This window comes from Pteropus alecto, unplaced genomic scaffold (assembly GCF_000325575.1).
Source record: "Pteropus alecto unplaced genomic scaffold, ASM32557v1 scaffold7, whole genome shotgun sequence".
Taxonomy (NCBI): domain Eukaryota; kingdom Metazoa; phylum Chordata; class Mammalia; order Chiroptera; family Pteropodidae; genus Pteropus; species Pteropus alecto.
The window spans coordinates 65074244-65090494 of NW_006494614.1; the positions used below are offsets into that span (position 1 = coordinate 65074244).

The window sequence follows — 16251 nt, forward strand, 5'->3', positions numbered from 1 at the left end:
CATCCTCCTCTGTAGCCACGTTGAATCCTGATGTAGTTTTCACAGCCGTATGTTAGACACTGTAGACTTTTTTTAATAATAAATATAAGTAGTAGTTGAATTATGTACACTTAAAATTCTTGGGTGTTCATTTATTGATAAAATAACCTCCTACTACCCCGAGAAGTATATTTTGCTCTTAAAGTCTTTCTTAAATACAAGGAGATCCATTCCATTGTCCAATTTGTATATTTGCCTTTTTTAAAAAAATACATTTCTGTTTAAATAGGGAACAAGCTTTACCCTGCATACAGATCCAGCTTCAAAGGGAAATCTGTGATTTTGGGAATCAGGCTGACCTGCCTTCTGGAAATGGAAACAAATCTTCAGGTGGCCTGCAGAAGACATTCTCCAAACTGACATCCCGGTTCACTAAGAAAGCATCATGTACCAGTTCTAGCAGCAGCACAAATTATTCCATCCTAAATACCCCTTCGAAAAACATCTTCATAGCTGGGTGTTCAGAAGAGAAGGCGAAAGTGCCCAGTAATATTGATTCAAGGTTACAAAGCATTTTGAACATTGGTAATTTCCCTAGGACTACAGACCCTTCACAATCAGCTCAGAATTCCAGTAATCAAATGGCCAATGGTTTTCTCATGGAGAGGCATGACAACTTTCTGCAAGCAGATGATAGCAAGGACGAGAAGGGTATGAACTTACCAACTGATCAGGAAATGCAGGAGGTGATAGATTTTCTCTCGGGCTTTAATATGGGCCAGTCACATCAGGGCTCCCCATTAGTGACAAGGCGTAATTCTGCTGCCACAGCCATGGTGACTGAGCAGAAGGCAGGAGCCCTGCAGCCACAGCAGCCACCACTGCCAGTGCCCCCTCCACCGCGGCCTCCCCAAGCTGGGGCTCACACACCTCTGACAGCCCAGCAGGGCCTGGCACATCAGCAGCAGTCCCCAAAGCAACAACAACCCCAGGTCCAATACTACCAACACCTGCTCCAGCCCATTGGACCACAGCAGCCCCCGCCCCAGCCTCGGGCTCCTGGGAAATGGGTGCATGGCTCATCCCAGCAGCCAACACAGCCCGTGGGAGCGGGTCTGTCTCCTCTTGGCCAGTGGCCTGGCATATCTGATCTCAGTTCTGACTTGTACAGCTTGGGTCTGGTGAGCAGCTATATGGATAATGTGATGTCAGAGGTTTTGGGGCAGAAGCCACAGGGACCTAGAAATAACACCTGGCCAAACCGTGACCAAAGTGATGGAGTCTTTGGAATGTTGGGAGAAATTCTGCCTTTTGATCCTGCAGGTACGTGAGTCCCCCACGCCCCACCTTGGGTTTTAACATAAATGTGATCACTGAGAACTTCATTGGGCCTGTCTGCTACAGCCTTACCGATGGGAGACAGTGACTTTAAAGACCCTTTCTCATTATCTGATGGCTAGTATGGGGCAGATCCAGCCAAGGTTGGAAGAAGAAGTGAGAATGAGGTTGAGAAGGAAAGGGGAGCTGTTTTTCTCTCTGTACAGAGGACAAGATTGAGGCATTAAGAGAAGTCCCCAGGCTCAAAGTCCTATAGTTCAAGTCTGGGCCTCTCATTCATAGGAGCCAAAGTGGCTGCTTTTTTTCCTGATTACATAACCCGTTCTATGGTTCTTTTTGCCTAAATTCTAGGACCTATGAAAGGTGGTGTAGGGTACCCTCCTGCCTTCACAGAATACAGCTTTCCCAGCTTAGTAAGATACCACCAGAGTTATCTTAAGAAAGTAGAAAGAGAGCTTAGAACCAAACAAAAATAAGCTAGGAGGAGGAATGAATTAAGGATAAAAGCCAAAACTAATTAAATTTAAAAGAAAAATATAGTAGAAATTGTAACTGAACCTGAAAGAAGAGTCTTTGGAAGACCAATAAAATAAACCAATTTATTGTAAGCCTAAGAGACAGCAAAGAGAAACAAATAGGAAGGAGACATAACTACTACAGACATAGGAGAGACTAAAAGGGTTATACAAAAAGCAAACTATAGTGCCTGTCACCTATGAGTATGGATAGATGCAAGGAAATCCAGCAGCATATCAAAAGAGTAATATATATTACCCAAGCTTAGTTTAGGAGTGTAAGGTGGTTCCTTATAAGGAGTTCTGCTGCTGTACAGTAATTGATCACATCAATTAAATGAGAAAAACTTATATAGCAATAGACACTGTGACATTTGTTAAAAGACACCAGCAATTCTTTAAAAAATATATAAACCCCTTAAATAAAACGTGAATAGAAGGAAATTTCTTGAGTATAAAATAGACTAAAAGCCAGTAGCAAGTAGCAGCTGATATGCAGAATCATTCCAGTTAAAATCTAGACCCAGACTGGGTGGCAGCTATTACTGCCGAGGGCATATAACTTTGTCTTGAACTTTCTAGCAAATACAGCAAGACAAAAACAAGGGAAATAAGAGATATAAGCTTTAGAAAAGGATAGATTAGAAAGCATCTCTTTACTGGCAATAGAATTGGGAAAAAAACAAGACCTCAATAAAAAGCTTCTAGAATTAGTGATCTGATAAGGCAGATAGATGCAAGATAAATCTAGAGAAATTAATTATTTAATTTAGCAAAAGGCACGCAGAAGTAGAAAATGTATTTCATTCACAAGGGGAGTTCTGTGAAATATTGTAAATAAATACAGCAAATATTTATGTAAATAAGCACCAACAGAGGAGATTCCCTGATAAAACAACCCAGCATTAACTATTAAAGGAAATATGTTTTCTTATGTCTTTTAAAAATTCCTCAAACTGCTGCTTATGCTTTCTTGTTCTTGCTCTCCTTGGGTGAGTGGATTTGGGGAACCTTATACCCTGGGGTGTGAGAAAGGCAAACCTGTATGGGTTTCCCTGCTATGGAGGAACAAGTCCACCTGGCACTACTGGGGTGGGCATGGCACATTTTCTCAATTGTTGATAAACAGTCTGTACATTTTCTGACAGTCATGTAATTAAACCAGAGTGTAAACTGTGTTTGGCAGAACTTTCTCACTGTTGAGACCTATTGAGGCCCATACAATCTTCGTCCTTAGCCTGCAAATCCTACCAGCTTTTTCTCTGACTGTTCCTTTCTGACCTTCAAGTCCTTAATGTAGCTTCCTGCAGACCACACCCCAAGGGCAGAAAGTCCACATAGCCATTTTTGCAAATTAAGGAAGGGCACTCCACTGAACAGGTGAATTACAGAAGGTACCCCTCTTGGGCAGGGCCAGTTAAAACAGAGCGCCCCCTCTGGACAGGCACACACAGCCCCTGGGGGCGTGGCTTGACTGATTGAGACCTGGCCTTGATTCTAATTCCTGTTCTCCCCTGGTGTGGGCATCTTCCTTCAGTGCACAAGTGGCCCAGTTTCATGCAGTAATCCTGTGGCAGCGCCCTGAGAACAAGCTAACAATGGGGTTGTGCTTTAGTATCTTTCCCAGTTTGAAGCTAAAACATATATACTGCTGAGTCATATTCAGTTTGTGACCCGTAGCTACTTTTTGTTTGACTCTTCCTCTAAATGCCTTCTGTGCTGTATTTTCTCCCACTTTTATTGCCCTGAACATCCTTAGCTCTGTCCAGTACGCTTCCAGCTACCTCTTAATACATTCTGAAATTTCATGTTATTCAGTACCACTCTTATTGTTTTCAGATTGAATGAGCAGGTCTGCCATCTGATATCCAGGAAGATACTGGATCAGAGTTGGGATCAAGTGGGAATGGCGTATGTTCTGTCTGGCTGACCCTGATGCTTTGATAACTTCCAGATTATCAGTTGGCTGAAGTCATCTTATTTTTTAAATTGTTAAGTACAAAACATCAGACATTGGAAAATTTTAAAGTAACTAGACTTTGTCTTTAATATTTAGTCATGGATAAAGCGAACCTTTTATATTCTCCTTTCCGTCTTCTGTTCACGTTCCCCCTGCGTCTTTCCTGGGCATAACCCTTCCTGACAGTCCCTGTGCACGAACTCAGTCCTGTGTGCTGAAAGCCGCATCCCAACACTGCAGGCTACTAGGCAAATCCTGCAGCTCCTCACTATTCATGGTGTGCGTAACCAGAATATCCTCAGAAGGTAGCAAAGGAAACAAGAGGCCCGTTTGGCTCTAAACCTTGTTTGTCCCTTTGTTTTAACAGTCGGTTCAGACCCCGAGTTTGCACGCTATGTGGCAGGAGTGAGCCAGGCAATGCAGCAGAAGCGGCAGGTTCACCATGGTCGCCGCCTAGGCAACCCCCGGGGACACTGGCCACCCATGGATGATGCCCATCGGACCTGGCCTTTCCCAGAGTTCTTCACAGAAGGGTGAGTGCTAGGTATGGCAGGGAAGCCGAGTTTGGGATCTGGGTGTGCCCCATGGGGCCTTTGTGCATTCTTATCAAGCAATTAAATTTCAAGCTCGCACGTGAGAGTGACATGGTCAAATCTTCAGGGAGTCAGAGTTTTGTGATTAACTGTAGGATGCCAGGTGGCATGATGTGTCCCTGTGAACACACCACTGGTATAAATTGATTTTCAAGACAGACTTTTCTGCCCTAGACAGGTATCTTATTTGATAGTGTTTGTGAAGTAACTGCATGTTTAACACAGTCTTTGTGCTGAGATAAGCATGTCTGTAAAACCCATGTGATTTATGGCATGTGATCCTTGTAGCCTACGAAAAGCAAAGGTATATGGTTCAGATTCCAATGTACAGCGAAAACTGGATTTTCATCATAGAAACAACTGGGGATTGATTTTTATCGAATCTCTTATTGCTGCCTGGTTAATCTGGACAGCTAAAGACCATCTCAAATTTTTGTTTGCTCTAAAATGAATTTCATATATAATCACAGGCTTCTGAGAGTAATAAAGGGCAATGATACATACAGATTATAGTTGACCCTTGAACAACTCAAGCGTTAGAGGCACCAACCCACCATGCAGTCGAAAATCCACATACAACTTAAGTTGGCCCTCCTCATACTTGGATTCCCAGCTGTGGATCGGAAAATACAGTTGACCCTTGAACAGCGCATTTTTGAACTGCACAGGTCCACTTGTTTGTGGACCTGCATATAAGAGATAAGAGACCACTATTTGGTTGTGAGATGAGTGCAGGGTAAAGATTATTCTTTTAAGGCTTGGGTGTGGGGTAGGAGCTGGCCTCAGCTGTCTAGCCACTGTCCAAGCTGGCTATAGGAGGCCCATGACCAGCTTCTCTCTTTGTCTTTCAGGGATGGCCTGCACAGCGGTTGGTCAGGGGCTCAGGGAGACTCGGCCAGCTCGAGTGACGAGACGTCCTCCGCCAATGGAGACAGCTTGTTCTCCATGTTTTCAGGGCCTGACCTCGTTGCTGCTGTCAAGCAGAGAAGGTATGAAGCGATTTCTGAATCAGAGCACAGCGGGGCACATGAATGTGATCCACAGCTTATTCCCTTGGAAAGCTCAGTAGCCCCATTGTTTCTAGTCAGCCTTGTGTGAGAAAGGCAGAGGGCTTCTTCTGGTACTGTCTTGCCGGGGCCTCTGTGGGGCCACCATACAGGCTTGTAGCCCAGTTGACTTAACATTGGATTGAGTTTTTGCTGGCAGAACAGTCTCATGCCCGTGGTAGCCAAAAATACCAGTATGACAGGCAAGAGAGGAGTCTGAGACAGGGTCTCCTGATGTTGGATGCAAGAGGCAGCCTTTTCTGTGGGGGGAACAGGACCAGGAAAGCCAAGTCCTAATCAGGACTCACTGACAGGCTTTGTAGCCCCAAACATGGGCTTGGCCCAGACTGACCCTCAGTTTCTTCGTCAAAGGTGGAACTGGATAAAATGACCTCTGAATGGTATTTCAGAGTTGAAAAACATAGTAATATAGTATATTCAGATCTGGGAAGTTTTCAAAAGTAGTCACAAAAATTAAAATGGGTCCTGACATACGAGAAGAATTTGGTTAGAAAGTAGAGAGACTGTTGTGGGTGTGAGGCAGCAGAGGCCCTCACAGAGGTGGCAGTCTAAAGGATGTGGGCAGGAAATAGGGAGCCTGCAGGGATGCCCGGGCATCAGAAGTCATGCTGTGGAGTGGAAAGGGAGGCCAGGTTACACGGCTCTTGTGCGACAGTGTCAGGCTTCATTGGGTGAGCAGTGGGGAGTGGGCAGACGCAGATGGAATGGTACCTAAGTCAGGATGCACAGAGTAGTAACAGTGTAATAACAGTGACTGCTAATACAATCTAGGGTGCTTTCTATGTGTCAGGCCCTGGGCTAAACATTCACATGCATTTTCTCACTTAATTCTCACAACTACTGTACTTATTTGCTAAGGCTACTGTAACAAAATACCACAGACTGGGGGTGCTTAAACAACAAAAATGTATTTCCTCACAGTTCTGGAGGCTCTCAGATCAAGGTGTCAGCAGGGTTGGTTTCCTCTAAGGCTTCTCTCCTTTGCTTGCAGATGGCCATCTTCTCCCTGTATTTTCACATGGTCTTCCCTCTGTGTGCATTAGTGTCCTAATCTTCTCTTCTTATAAGGACACCAGTCATATTGGATTAGAGTCCACCCTAATGACTTTATTCTAACTTAGTTACTTGTCTGAACACCTTATCTCTAAATACAGTCACAGCCTGAGGTACTGGGAGTTAAGACTTCAACATATGAATGTGGGGTCAACATATGAATGTGGGAGGGTGACACAAATCAGCCCATAGCAACCACCTTATTATATAAGTACTGTTTTACCCCCAATTCACAAGTGAGGAAACTGAGGCTCAGAGACATTAAATTCATTCATTCATTAGTACCTATCATGTACCAGTCAGTGGTGATATAGCAATAAACAAAATAGAGTCCTCATCTTTGTGGAACTTACATTTTATTGAGGGAAGGCAGATAAAAAAAAAATTTATATATACACACACACACACACATATATATGTCACATTGAGTTAGATGCTAGGAAGAAAAATAAAGTGAGGTATGAGGGGAGAGAGCATGCAGGAGACAGGTGGATTTTCTGTTTTCAGAATGAGAGTCAGGGAGGCCTCTGATGACCAGAAAGCTGAACAAAATGAGGGAGCAACTGCTGAGAAATTGGCAGTGGGGTATGTGTCAGAAGAATCAAGAATGATTAGCAAGTTTTTGGCCTGAGCATCTGTGTGAAAGTGGGTGCCATGAACCAAGACAGGGAGGACTGCAAGAGTGGCAGTATGGAGCCATGGGTGGAGTTAAGACTTCCATTTGAGACATGGGAAATTACAGAGGCCGATTAGACATCTAAGAAGTTACCTGAGCACTACCTGTGCAGAGACTGCTGTCTGCATGCAGGGGTGCTGGTAACTGATTTACCTGGCTCTGAGCTGGCTACGTCCTGCCTTTTACATTCAACATTATATCAGAAATTTTTTCAAGTCAGTAGCAGAATAATAGCTTTTTGTTTTTTTTAGTCACATATCCTCAGTGCATGGTAAATAAATCAGTCTGTAGCTGCTGATAAACAAAAGGCCAGAGCTGGTGGACTCAGAGAGCAGCTGAAACAGCCAGTGCTGTCCTCATGCCTGCTCCCCTACCCACCCCAGCCCTGCGATGACTTGGGGAATGCACCATTCCGTGGTGACCCACCTTATCCTCCTGCACACAGTGGACCCAGCTCTGCCCTTCCCCCTCCCCTAGAACCAGTGCTCAGAGACACCAGAGTGAAGTGGCTAGGGTGCCCCCTGGAGGTAAGCTGGGCCGGCGACCACTGCACTGAGCTCTTGGTTCTTTTAGGAAACATAGCAGTGGAGAGCAGGAGACCAGCACGCTGCCCTCACCGCCTCTTCTTACCACAGTGGAGGACGTGAATCAGGTATGGTGGGCTCTGCTCTGGCCATAGAGGCTGGCTCTGGGGGGTACAGACCATGAGTGAGGTTCCAAAGCCTAAGTTTTAAGAGGACCTCAAAGAAATGAAAGCTTCTTTGTTTGAGGTGAACAACTTTTTTCCCTCACGATTTTGTCTAAATGATTAGCCATCTCAGCTGACTCAGAGCCACATGTAGAGGAACCTCTGGCTCTGCTGTTCAGTATGATAGCCACTAGCTAGCCACATGTGGGTACTATATTGAACAGTGCAGACATAGAACATTTCTGTCATGGCAAGTGCTACTGGATGGTGCTGTTCCAGGGCTGTGGAGAGGGTTGGGGCTCTTGCCCTGTCTCCTAGGTGAGAATAGGGCCAGGGATCTGGAGAGGTGGGGAAAGATGATAAATTGCCAGAAATGCCACCAAGAACCTTTTTTTGTCTCTCAGGATAACAAAACCAAAACGTGGCCACCCAAAGCACCCTGGCAACACCCTTCCCCGCTGCCCAGCACACTGCCTAGCCCAAGTGCACCACTCTATGCAGTCGCCAGCCCTGGCAGCCAGTGGAACGACACCATGCAGATGCTGCAGTCCCCAGTGTGGGCTGCGACCAGCGATTGCAGCGCCGCCTCCTTCACTTACGTGCAGACCCCTCCGCAGCCTCCGCCCCCACCAGCGCACAAGGCAGCATCCAAGGGCTTCAAGGCCTTCCCCGGGAAGGCTGAGCGCAGGCCAGCCTACTTGCCCCAGTACTGACCCAGGCTAGCCCACCTGCCCTGCCCAAAGCTGTTGGAGCCAGCGTCCCCACCCCAGGGCTGACTAGCTGGTACCAGCCCTCCGGAGGACCAGTGTACCCCTGTCCCAGGCAGGGATCCTTGGGGATGGGGGTCGTTGGCAGCTCTAAGCCTTTAAGGCCTGGCTTCTCAAACTTTGGAGGCATCAGACCCCTGGAGGGCCAGCTGAAGACAGAGGTCTCTGACCCTCCTCAGAGACCTGGGGATCGTCGAGCTTAATAAGCATTTCTGGTGATTCTGATGCAGGTAGGCCACAGGCCACACTTTGAGAAACACAGCTCTCAAGTTTGTAGTCCCACACTGTTTGTGCTGGGAAGACATCAGACCTGAAGGCTGAGAGCAAAACTGACCATTCTTCTGCAACCTTCCCCTTTTCCACCTTTAACACTTTGAGTGATGACCACACCAATCACTGTTATTTTATAGCTATTTTTCATATAGGTTTTTAGTTAAAACATCTCTTGCCTAAAAATGCATTGACTATTTTAAGATAACAAATTTAGTGGCTGGAGGTTTGTTCAACACTATTTTTATTTAAGCTTATATAAGATGGACAACTTATAGAATATTTGTGATCAGAAGCAATCACCTGGGTTTTCTGTGGGTGGGCAGCCCCCCACCACCCCAGCAGCACCCAGGGAGTGCAACCTTTACCAGATTTACAAAAGCAGGATCATAAAACTGATGTTGGAGGCATATTCCTGATGGTGCATGGAGATGAGCCAGCTGGCTGCTGTCTGTGTGCGGGATAAAGCTATGCCTGCTGCCCTCAGATCCTGCCACACATGGCCAGAGGCTTCAACACAGTCTCAAAACGGAGTGTGGTTAAGGGGCTGCACAGAGACACCTGCACTTGAAATTGCAGTAACGTTTATGAGCTGGCTCAAGACAAACCAATTAAGATGTAGATAGAAATTAAAGTATTTTCTTTAAAAAAACAAAAACCACCTCATTTTCAGTTAACATGTGCCATTAAATAGATAACATCCTGTGGATTTAGGGATATTTTCCAGCCAGAATGGATCCAGAAGAAGTGAATGGTGCTTAAATTGAGAAATAATAATAAATATATCTATATAGAATAGACATATCCCACTGTATATTAATTGAGGTTACAGAAGTTCTTTATATAAAACTTATTTAAATTTTTCATATTTCATCTTTGAAGAAGTCTAATTGAGAAAAATCCATAATATTTTCTGGTATGAAAGTTTGACAGTATTAATATTTTTTTTATATTTTCTTAAATCATTAAACCATTTTAATATATGTTAACTACTAATAAATGGTTTATTCTTTCTAACTCCATATAAGCTTTTCCAGCAAAGATTGTAATAACACATTTATGTTCTCATTTTTCTACGGATATAAGTAAATTTATATTTAAAAATACCAAAAAGAAGATATATATATATATGTATGTATACACACTAATTATAGAGGACCCCTAGGGTGTCTGAGCCCAGCCATCTGAATTTTCAGTACTGTGTCGCCAGGCTGTCTCCAGGCCTTGGGTGTTGTCTTGTGCTGTGTGGGGATGCCATTGCTGCCTGTACTTATGATCCTTTCACCGTGGGTTCTGAACATTCACCTCACCATGTTTACAGAGAACCGTTCTGTACATAGACCTTTTCAGGCACGTGCTCTGCACCAACCCTGCGTGGCTCTTGTCTGTGTTAGCTGTCACAGTGTGTGCACTAATCTCTGTTAAAATTGTTTGTGGCTGTTTGACTTGTAAGATAGTGTTCTATTTCCTTTAGTAACGTGTTCACAGTACTCTGTATTTCCAGTTCTATTATGCTGAAGTACTCTTGTTTTAATAGTGCCTCCCCAAGACCTCACCCTGGTCAGAGGTCAGTCCTTGATGCCCCAGTGCAGTTGACATTGACATCACTAATTGTCCCTTTCTAGTCTGTTTTTCTTAAGACATTTTGTAATTGCATCTCCATGAGCTGTGAGATTGTATGAAGCTGTTTGTGTGTGGTCTCCTGGTAGGTGCTGTGTTCTCAGCACCACCTTGCTCTGAACACTGGTAATTCCAGGTGCTGCGCTTGGCAGAGGAGTTCGCCAAAGCGTATGTGTGTGTGTGTGTGTGTGAGTGTTGTGTGTGTCCTTTGCGTGGCCGGGCGTGGCTGCCTTGCTCAGGCATCAGCAGGACATGTGTGAATAGTTAGTTACAGTGCTTCCAAACTGGAACTCTACATTTTGTATCTTACTTTTAAAGCTCCTATAAGTAAAATAACTATTGGCTTTATTAAAAATATACATTTAATAATATTTTGTATCTGTTTAAAATGAACTACAACAGACACCGTGTCAGAAGCCATGCCTGACTCATTACTTTGAAAAGCTGCGCCTGGGTTGGTTTTTCTGATTCTGAGACCTTGAAGGGAGAAAGACTAAGGAGCATAAGATAAACTGGGGTGGGTGGGCAGGAAGCAAGACAACCTACCACTCCTTTCCTGTCGGCTTCCCTAAGACCAAAACTGGGACAGGCCTCTGTGGGCAGAGTTCATATTGTGATGAAGGAGACCACCTGGAAGGATGCAGGCTGTCTCCTTGGGTTGTGGTCTGCCAGCACCCCCATTCCACCAAGGGTGGGTGCTGTCAGCTGCCCAGGCAGCCTTTCCAAGGAGCAGACCCAGGGATGAGATCCAATATGTGGGAAAGACCCTACCTCAGAGGGACAAGAAACTGTCCTGCTAAGCAGAAGAACAGATTATACAATGGGAACCAAAATGAGAAGGTGAGTTACAAAGGAATTTCAACTCATTTTCATTTACAGCAAGATAGCACTTGATGGAAACTTTTTCATGAACTTAGTAAAACAGTATGTGAACATTAATATATAACTTACTAATATAAGTACTACTTCGGCTTCTTTCTGCTGAGATGCCCTGAAGCTGAGCATGGGGACCAGGTCCCAAGCCTTCTAAGCGCACCTCAGGACAAGGTCGCTTAGTATTAGCCATGTTACACGAGTGTGTTAAGGAATACACTGGAAATTCATATTTAAAAGCTAGCTGGAAAAGCATCCAAGCGTGTTCCTATTTAACATGAATAACGGTGCTGTTCACTGACCTGATTCACAGCAGTGGTGGTGATAGGAGTCCTGTAGCCCCAGCTCAAGTGCTGGATGAGTAGGGATGAAAGATGAACAGATGTTACACCTGAGCCCCAAGAGGGTCCTTGGAGGCCTCAGCCCAGCTGAGAAATAGAGGAGGACACAGGCAGGTGAGCATCTTTGTGAGGCTGGTGATTACTACACGCTTGGGGGATCCTGGGAGAGAGGGACGTCCAACTCTAGAAATGTAGCTGAAATGCCACATGCCAAACATGATGCTGGGAGGGGATGGCTGTGTGCTGTGTGGCCCCTGTTGTGATCTGCTTCTTGATCTGGAGAAAAGAAAAAAACCATTCCAATGGCCAGCTTCTTGACTGCCAAAAGGCCCTGTATGTGGACAACATGCCTGGCAGGCTCCCAACCAGACGCACCTGGGAGTCTGAGGAACCTCCAGGGATAAGCTCCTGAAAGTAATGCACATAGCTGGCCTTACAATGATGCCACAGGGGTAGGCTGTCTGGGACGAGGCTTCCGCATATCTGTAAAGGGACTGGATGTGGCTTTTACTGGGACTGAGTTGGGAACATGGGCCTGAGGAGGAAGATTTGTTTTAGTAATGTCATGTGAATCCATTATTAAGTCTTAAAAACTTCCCTACCACACATAAGTGTGGGTTTCCACAAGAATAGAAAACTATATTTACTATTCATTTTAGTATTTACTAATGTCACCTAGTGTCAAGGCCCTTGCTAGGAGCCAGGGCTGCAAAGGAGATGCAGTCTTTTAGGGGAGACAGCCCCACCTTTCCCATCCTTGGTAAGAGGTACCACCATCCACTCACCCGGTTGCTCAGGCAGAAATCCTAGAAGACATTCTTGATTGTCTTTTCTCATTCAATAATCAGGAAGTCCTATAAGTGTATCTCCACACACATTTAAATTTCAACAAGTTCTTACATCCCCATTGCCATCAATGTGGTCTTCACCAGGCTCCTGCCTCTCCCTCTCTGGCCTCAGGGTTTCCCATACACTCCTGCTACCTTGACATCTTGCCTGGTGCCCACCTTCTTGTTGCTCCGGAGGCTGCTCCCTGCTTGCTCTCCATCCTCTTGAGTCAGAGCCCAGCATCCATCCAGCGTTTTTCAGAGGCAGGATAGCCTAGGAAAGCGACCCATCCCCCTACCAGGATACAGTTCTGGAATTTTTCCTTAGTCCTTTACTCCATTCTCTTCCTGTGGCTCTGGAATTTCTCCCTTGTCCCTTACTTAGCCCTCTCAATTTCGATTTCCATCCAGCACAGACTCCAGCTTGAGAAACAAGCCAAGGCCAAGAGATATAATAGATGACTTTGGGCTGCCTCCTCTCCTCCAGGTGGCAGGCTGGATAGCCTTGGGACAACACCCCCAAGGAAACAAAAGCCAGTAATTCAGACTGCTAGGGGCAGACTTCCTCTCTGAGCTGCCGGCACTTTTAAGTGTGTACTTTCGCTTTTAATAAAACTTGTGCTTTCTTGCTTGCTATTTTTCGTGCCCTTTTGAATTCTTTGTCGCAGCGTAAGACAAGAACTTGGTCAACAGAGCTCCAGGTCTGCGTCCCTCTTTGGAGTCCGGCCTTGTCGAGCTCTCAGGCATCAATTACAGCAATTAGCACTCCCCCTGGAATCGTGTGTTTGCATTTGTCCCTCACTAGAACCAAGGCTTCATGAGAGCAAGGACCAAGTCTTATTCATGGCCACATGTCCAGGGTGCAGAACAGCGAGAAGCAACTGGGGCCACAAGCAAATTATAATGCAAAGCAAAAAAAGCAGAACTATATTTAAAATGAAGTCTCTTGTTTCGGACTAAAAATAATACATGATGCCCAATTTGTACTAGAACTGCGAGGAGCTGACGTTAGAAATTGCGGATAAGACTATGTAGCCCTTTAGTAAGTATGAAGTTTTCTATTCTCATGGAAACTCACGCCTATTTGCGGTGGAGAAATTTTTTAAAAAGCCCTAACAATGGCTTCACACGGAAAACCTGGGAGCGACATCCAGCAGCCTCACGGCGACGTAAAACAAGCTCGGAGCCTCTTGGGGCTGCTCGTATTACTTTCGCGTGCGCACGCGCACGCCCGTCCCCACGCAGAGTATGCGCGCGCACATCCATCTCAGACGTGCGGACAGAAGCGTTTGCGAGCTCTCCCTGCAGCCCCGCTCCACACTGCATGCGCACACGGGGACATGCGCATACATGCACCCTGGACGTGCGAGCCTGCACGCAAACGCGTGCGCACTGCTGCCCCCAACCTGCCCTGATCCGCCTTCCCTGCGTGTGGACACATGCGCACCACTACTCGCATGAGTGGGTGCCAGCGCCAAGAACTATGCGGGCTCAGGGAGGCGCGGTCCCCTAACTCTCGCGTGTTCACGGTGACTCACCATGCCGGTGGGGGCGCCTCCGCGACAGTTCGTGAAAATGCTTGAGCGTGCATCTCCTCGCGCCCGGCCTCCCGCGGGCTTCTTCAACTCAGACCCAGAACTGCACCTCTCCGCTCCCAGTCCAGCTCCCTCCGCCTTTATCCTGTGATCCCGTGATCTCCAGGTCCTGCCCGATGCCTGTCTAGCAGCCCAAAATTAAGTCCCAACTTACCCAAATGCCCATGCTTCAGCTTCCCCATCTGTAGAACAGGGCTCTTGATTAGAACTGTTTCCTCGCTAAGTGCTAGTTTCCCCAGTATTCAGTGGAAGCTAATTGTTTTTCCAAGGCAACGCTAGGCTCTGAAATTAATCTCTAACAAGAGTTAAGACTCCCTGGATTTCCTAATTCACCTTCACTGTCATGTCCACTCTCCAATCCACTCCTCCCTCTGGGGCTAGACTTGCTGAGGGCCCTTGAAGCTCTCTTGAAATTTCTGAGCCAGGTTTTCTTTCGGTTGTGGTTACTTAGCCTCTTTTTGGGTGCATTAGACCACTCAGTTTCACTGCCCTTAAGATTCCCAGGATTCTGAACCCTGTACTCTGAGGTTTGTAGACCTGGCTTGGCACAACATAGGGTGCAGATTGTGGTGATGGTGGTAGAAACGGTAACTTTTGTCAGAATATAACATTATCTTACACTGACATTTTTTCACACTATAGATCCCACTCCATTCCCCAAGATTTGATCAGAGATGCCACCCTCACACTCCAGTGACTGATCACTGCAGTTTCCCTGGTGGGTTTCTCTCCCCTGCCCCTACACAGATTCCGAGACCCAAGTCAGTGCAGTGTTAATACAATGTTAAGGCCAGATTCTCCTACCTCTCTGTTTTTGCCATGCTTCTGTCCTTTCTGTTTAAGACACTATTCTTGGCCATTTCCACTTGTAATATTCTACCCTGTCAATCAGAGGCCTAACTGATATTAAAACAGAACTGGGATGATGGAGAAGAGCCAGGAAATGGCGGGCAGGACAGAGTTTGGTTAAGAAAATGGCTCAGCAATCAGACAACTGTGGGTGGATTCTCTACTTAGTAGCATAGTGTCTATGTTCAGATTTCTTAACCTGTCTGTTAAATGGGGAGGACAACAGGATCTCCCTCACAGGGATGCTGTGAGGGTTGCATAGGAGAAAATTTAGCACCGATCTCTGCACAGAGTAAACTGGTGGGAGTAGTAACCATGTCAGCTGGATGACAAATGGCTTTCAATTAATAATCTTTTTTGCATTTTCTCTCCTTAGCTACTGTGACTTATGGCCTTCCATGTAGAAACCTAGTTTTCTGCTAGTGTAGAAAATCCATGTAATTTTGGAATTCAAAGTACAGTGTTAAACCTAAAATACTATGGGGAAAATCTGGAATAGTTGAAGCTGATGGGAATCACAGAGGCCAAAGTGCTGAAGGTGTACATTAAAGAACATCAAAAAGACAAAACCTTCAAAAAAGCGATCATCAGAGGCCTCATCCCCTGCCTCTTCTTTGGTACCCGAAGCTTTGGGTTTTGGGTGGACAAGAGAGGATATTGGAGAAGACAGTGTGACAGTGGGCAGGTGAAAACCCATAAAATCTTTGAAAAGACCTGGAAATGACAGCTCAGCTCAAAACAACATCAACACTAAGAGAAATCACTGATTTGTGTACCAGACAAGAGATGGCCCAGCCCTTGGAACTTGGGCCCTATGAGCTTCACTCTGGCATCTCTGGCAGTCATTCTCTTCCATGTTTTCCTTGAGACCAGGGACTGAACCTCAAGTTTGTCATTTCAGAAAGGCTGGCTTAACCCTACAAAAAGCTGAGAGTTTCTGCTGCTGGCACCAGGGTCCTAGAAATGGACCGTGTTTGGCTGGCTTAGGTCATGTGCTCATCTCTGATGCAATCAGGGAGGTAGAGGAAGAAACGCAAGGATCAGAGGTAGTGGTTTTGGGCAAAGACAAGAGATGTCCACCATAGTGTCCAAAAGAGCCAACTAGAAAAAATGAGTCAGTGTCTACTATTGAGCTAGAAGTCAAGCAAGGAATCATAGGGCAAGTGGATGATGGTGCAGTGGCTACTAAGACTGACCTTCCTATTGGATGAGGTTCTGTTCTAAAATGGGGATTAGGAGC

General features: G+C 45.7%; 1 protein-coding gene across 4 annotated transcripts in view; it reads left to right on the forward strand.

Moving 5' to 3' along the window:
* Positions 1 to 10897, forward strand: part of KIAA0355 (KIAA0355 ortholog) — a 69008-nt gene extending 58111 nt beyond the window's left edge. For all 4 annotated transcript variants that reach the window (XM_025042585.1, XM_025042587.1, XM_006926793.2 and 1 more), the window contains 5 exons: positions 269 to 1302; positions 4160 to 4325; positions 5237 to 5374; positions 7755 to 7833; positions 8274 to 10897. In XM_025042585.1, the coding sequence (XP_024898353.1) occupies positions 269 to 1302; positions 4160 to 4325; positions 5237 to 5374; positions 7755 to 7833; positions 8274 to 8582 (1726 nt within the window). In that variant the 3' untranslated portion in view covers positions 8583 to 10897. The remainder of the gene's footprint in view (positions 1 to 268; positions 1303 to 4159; positions 4326 to 5236; positions 5375 to 7754; positions 7834 to 8273) is intronic.
* Positions 10898 to 16251: the final 5354 nt, after the last annotated feature.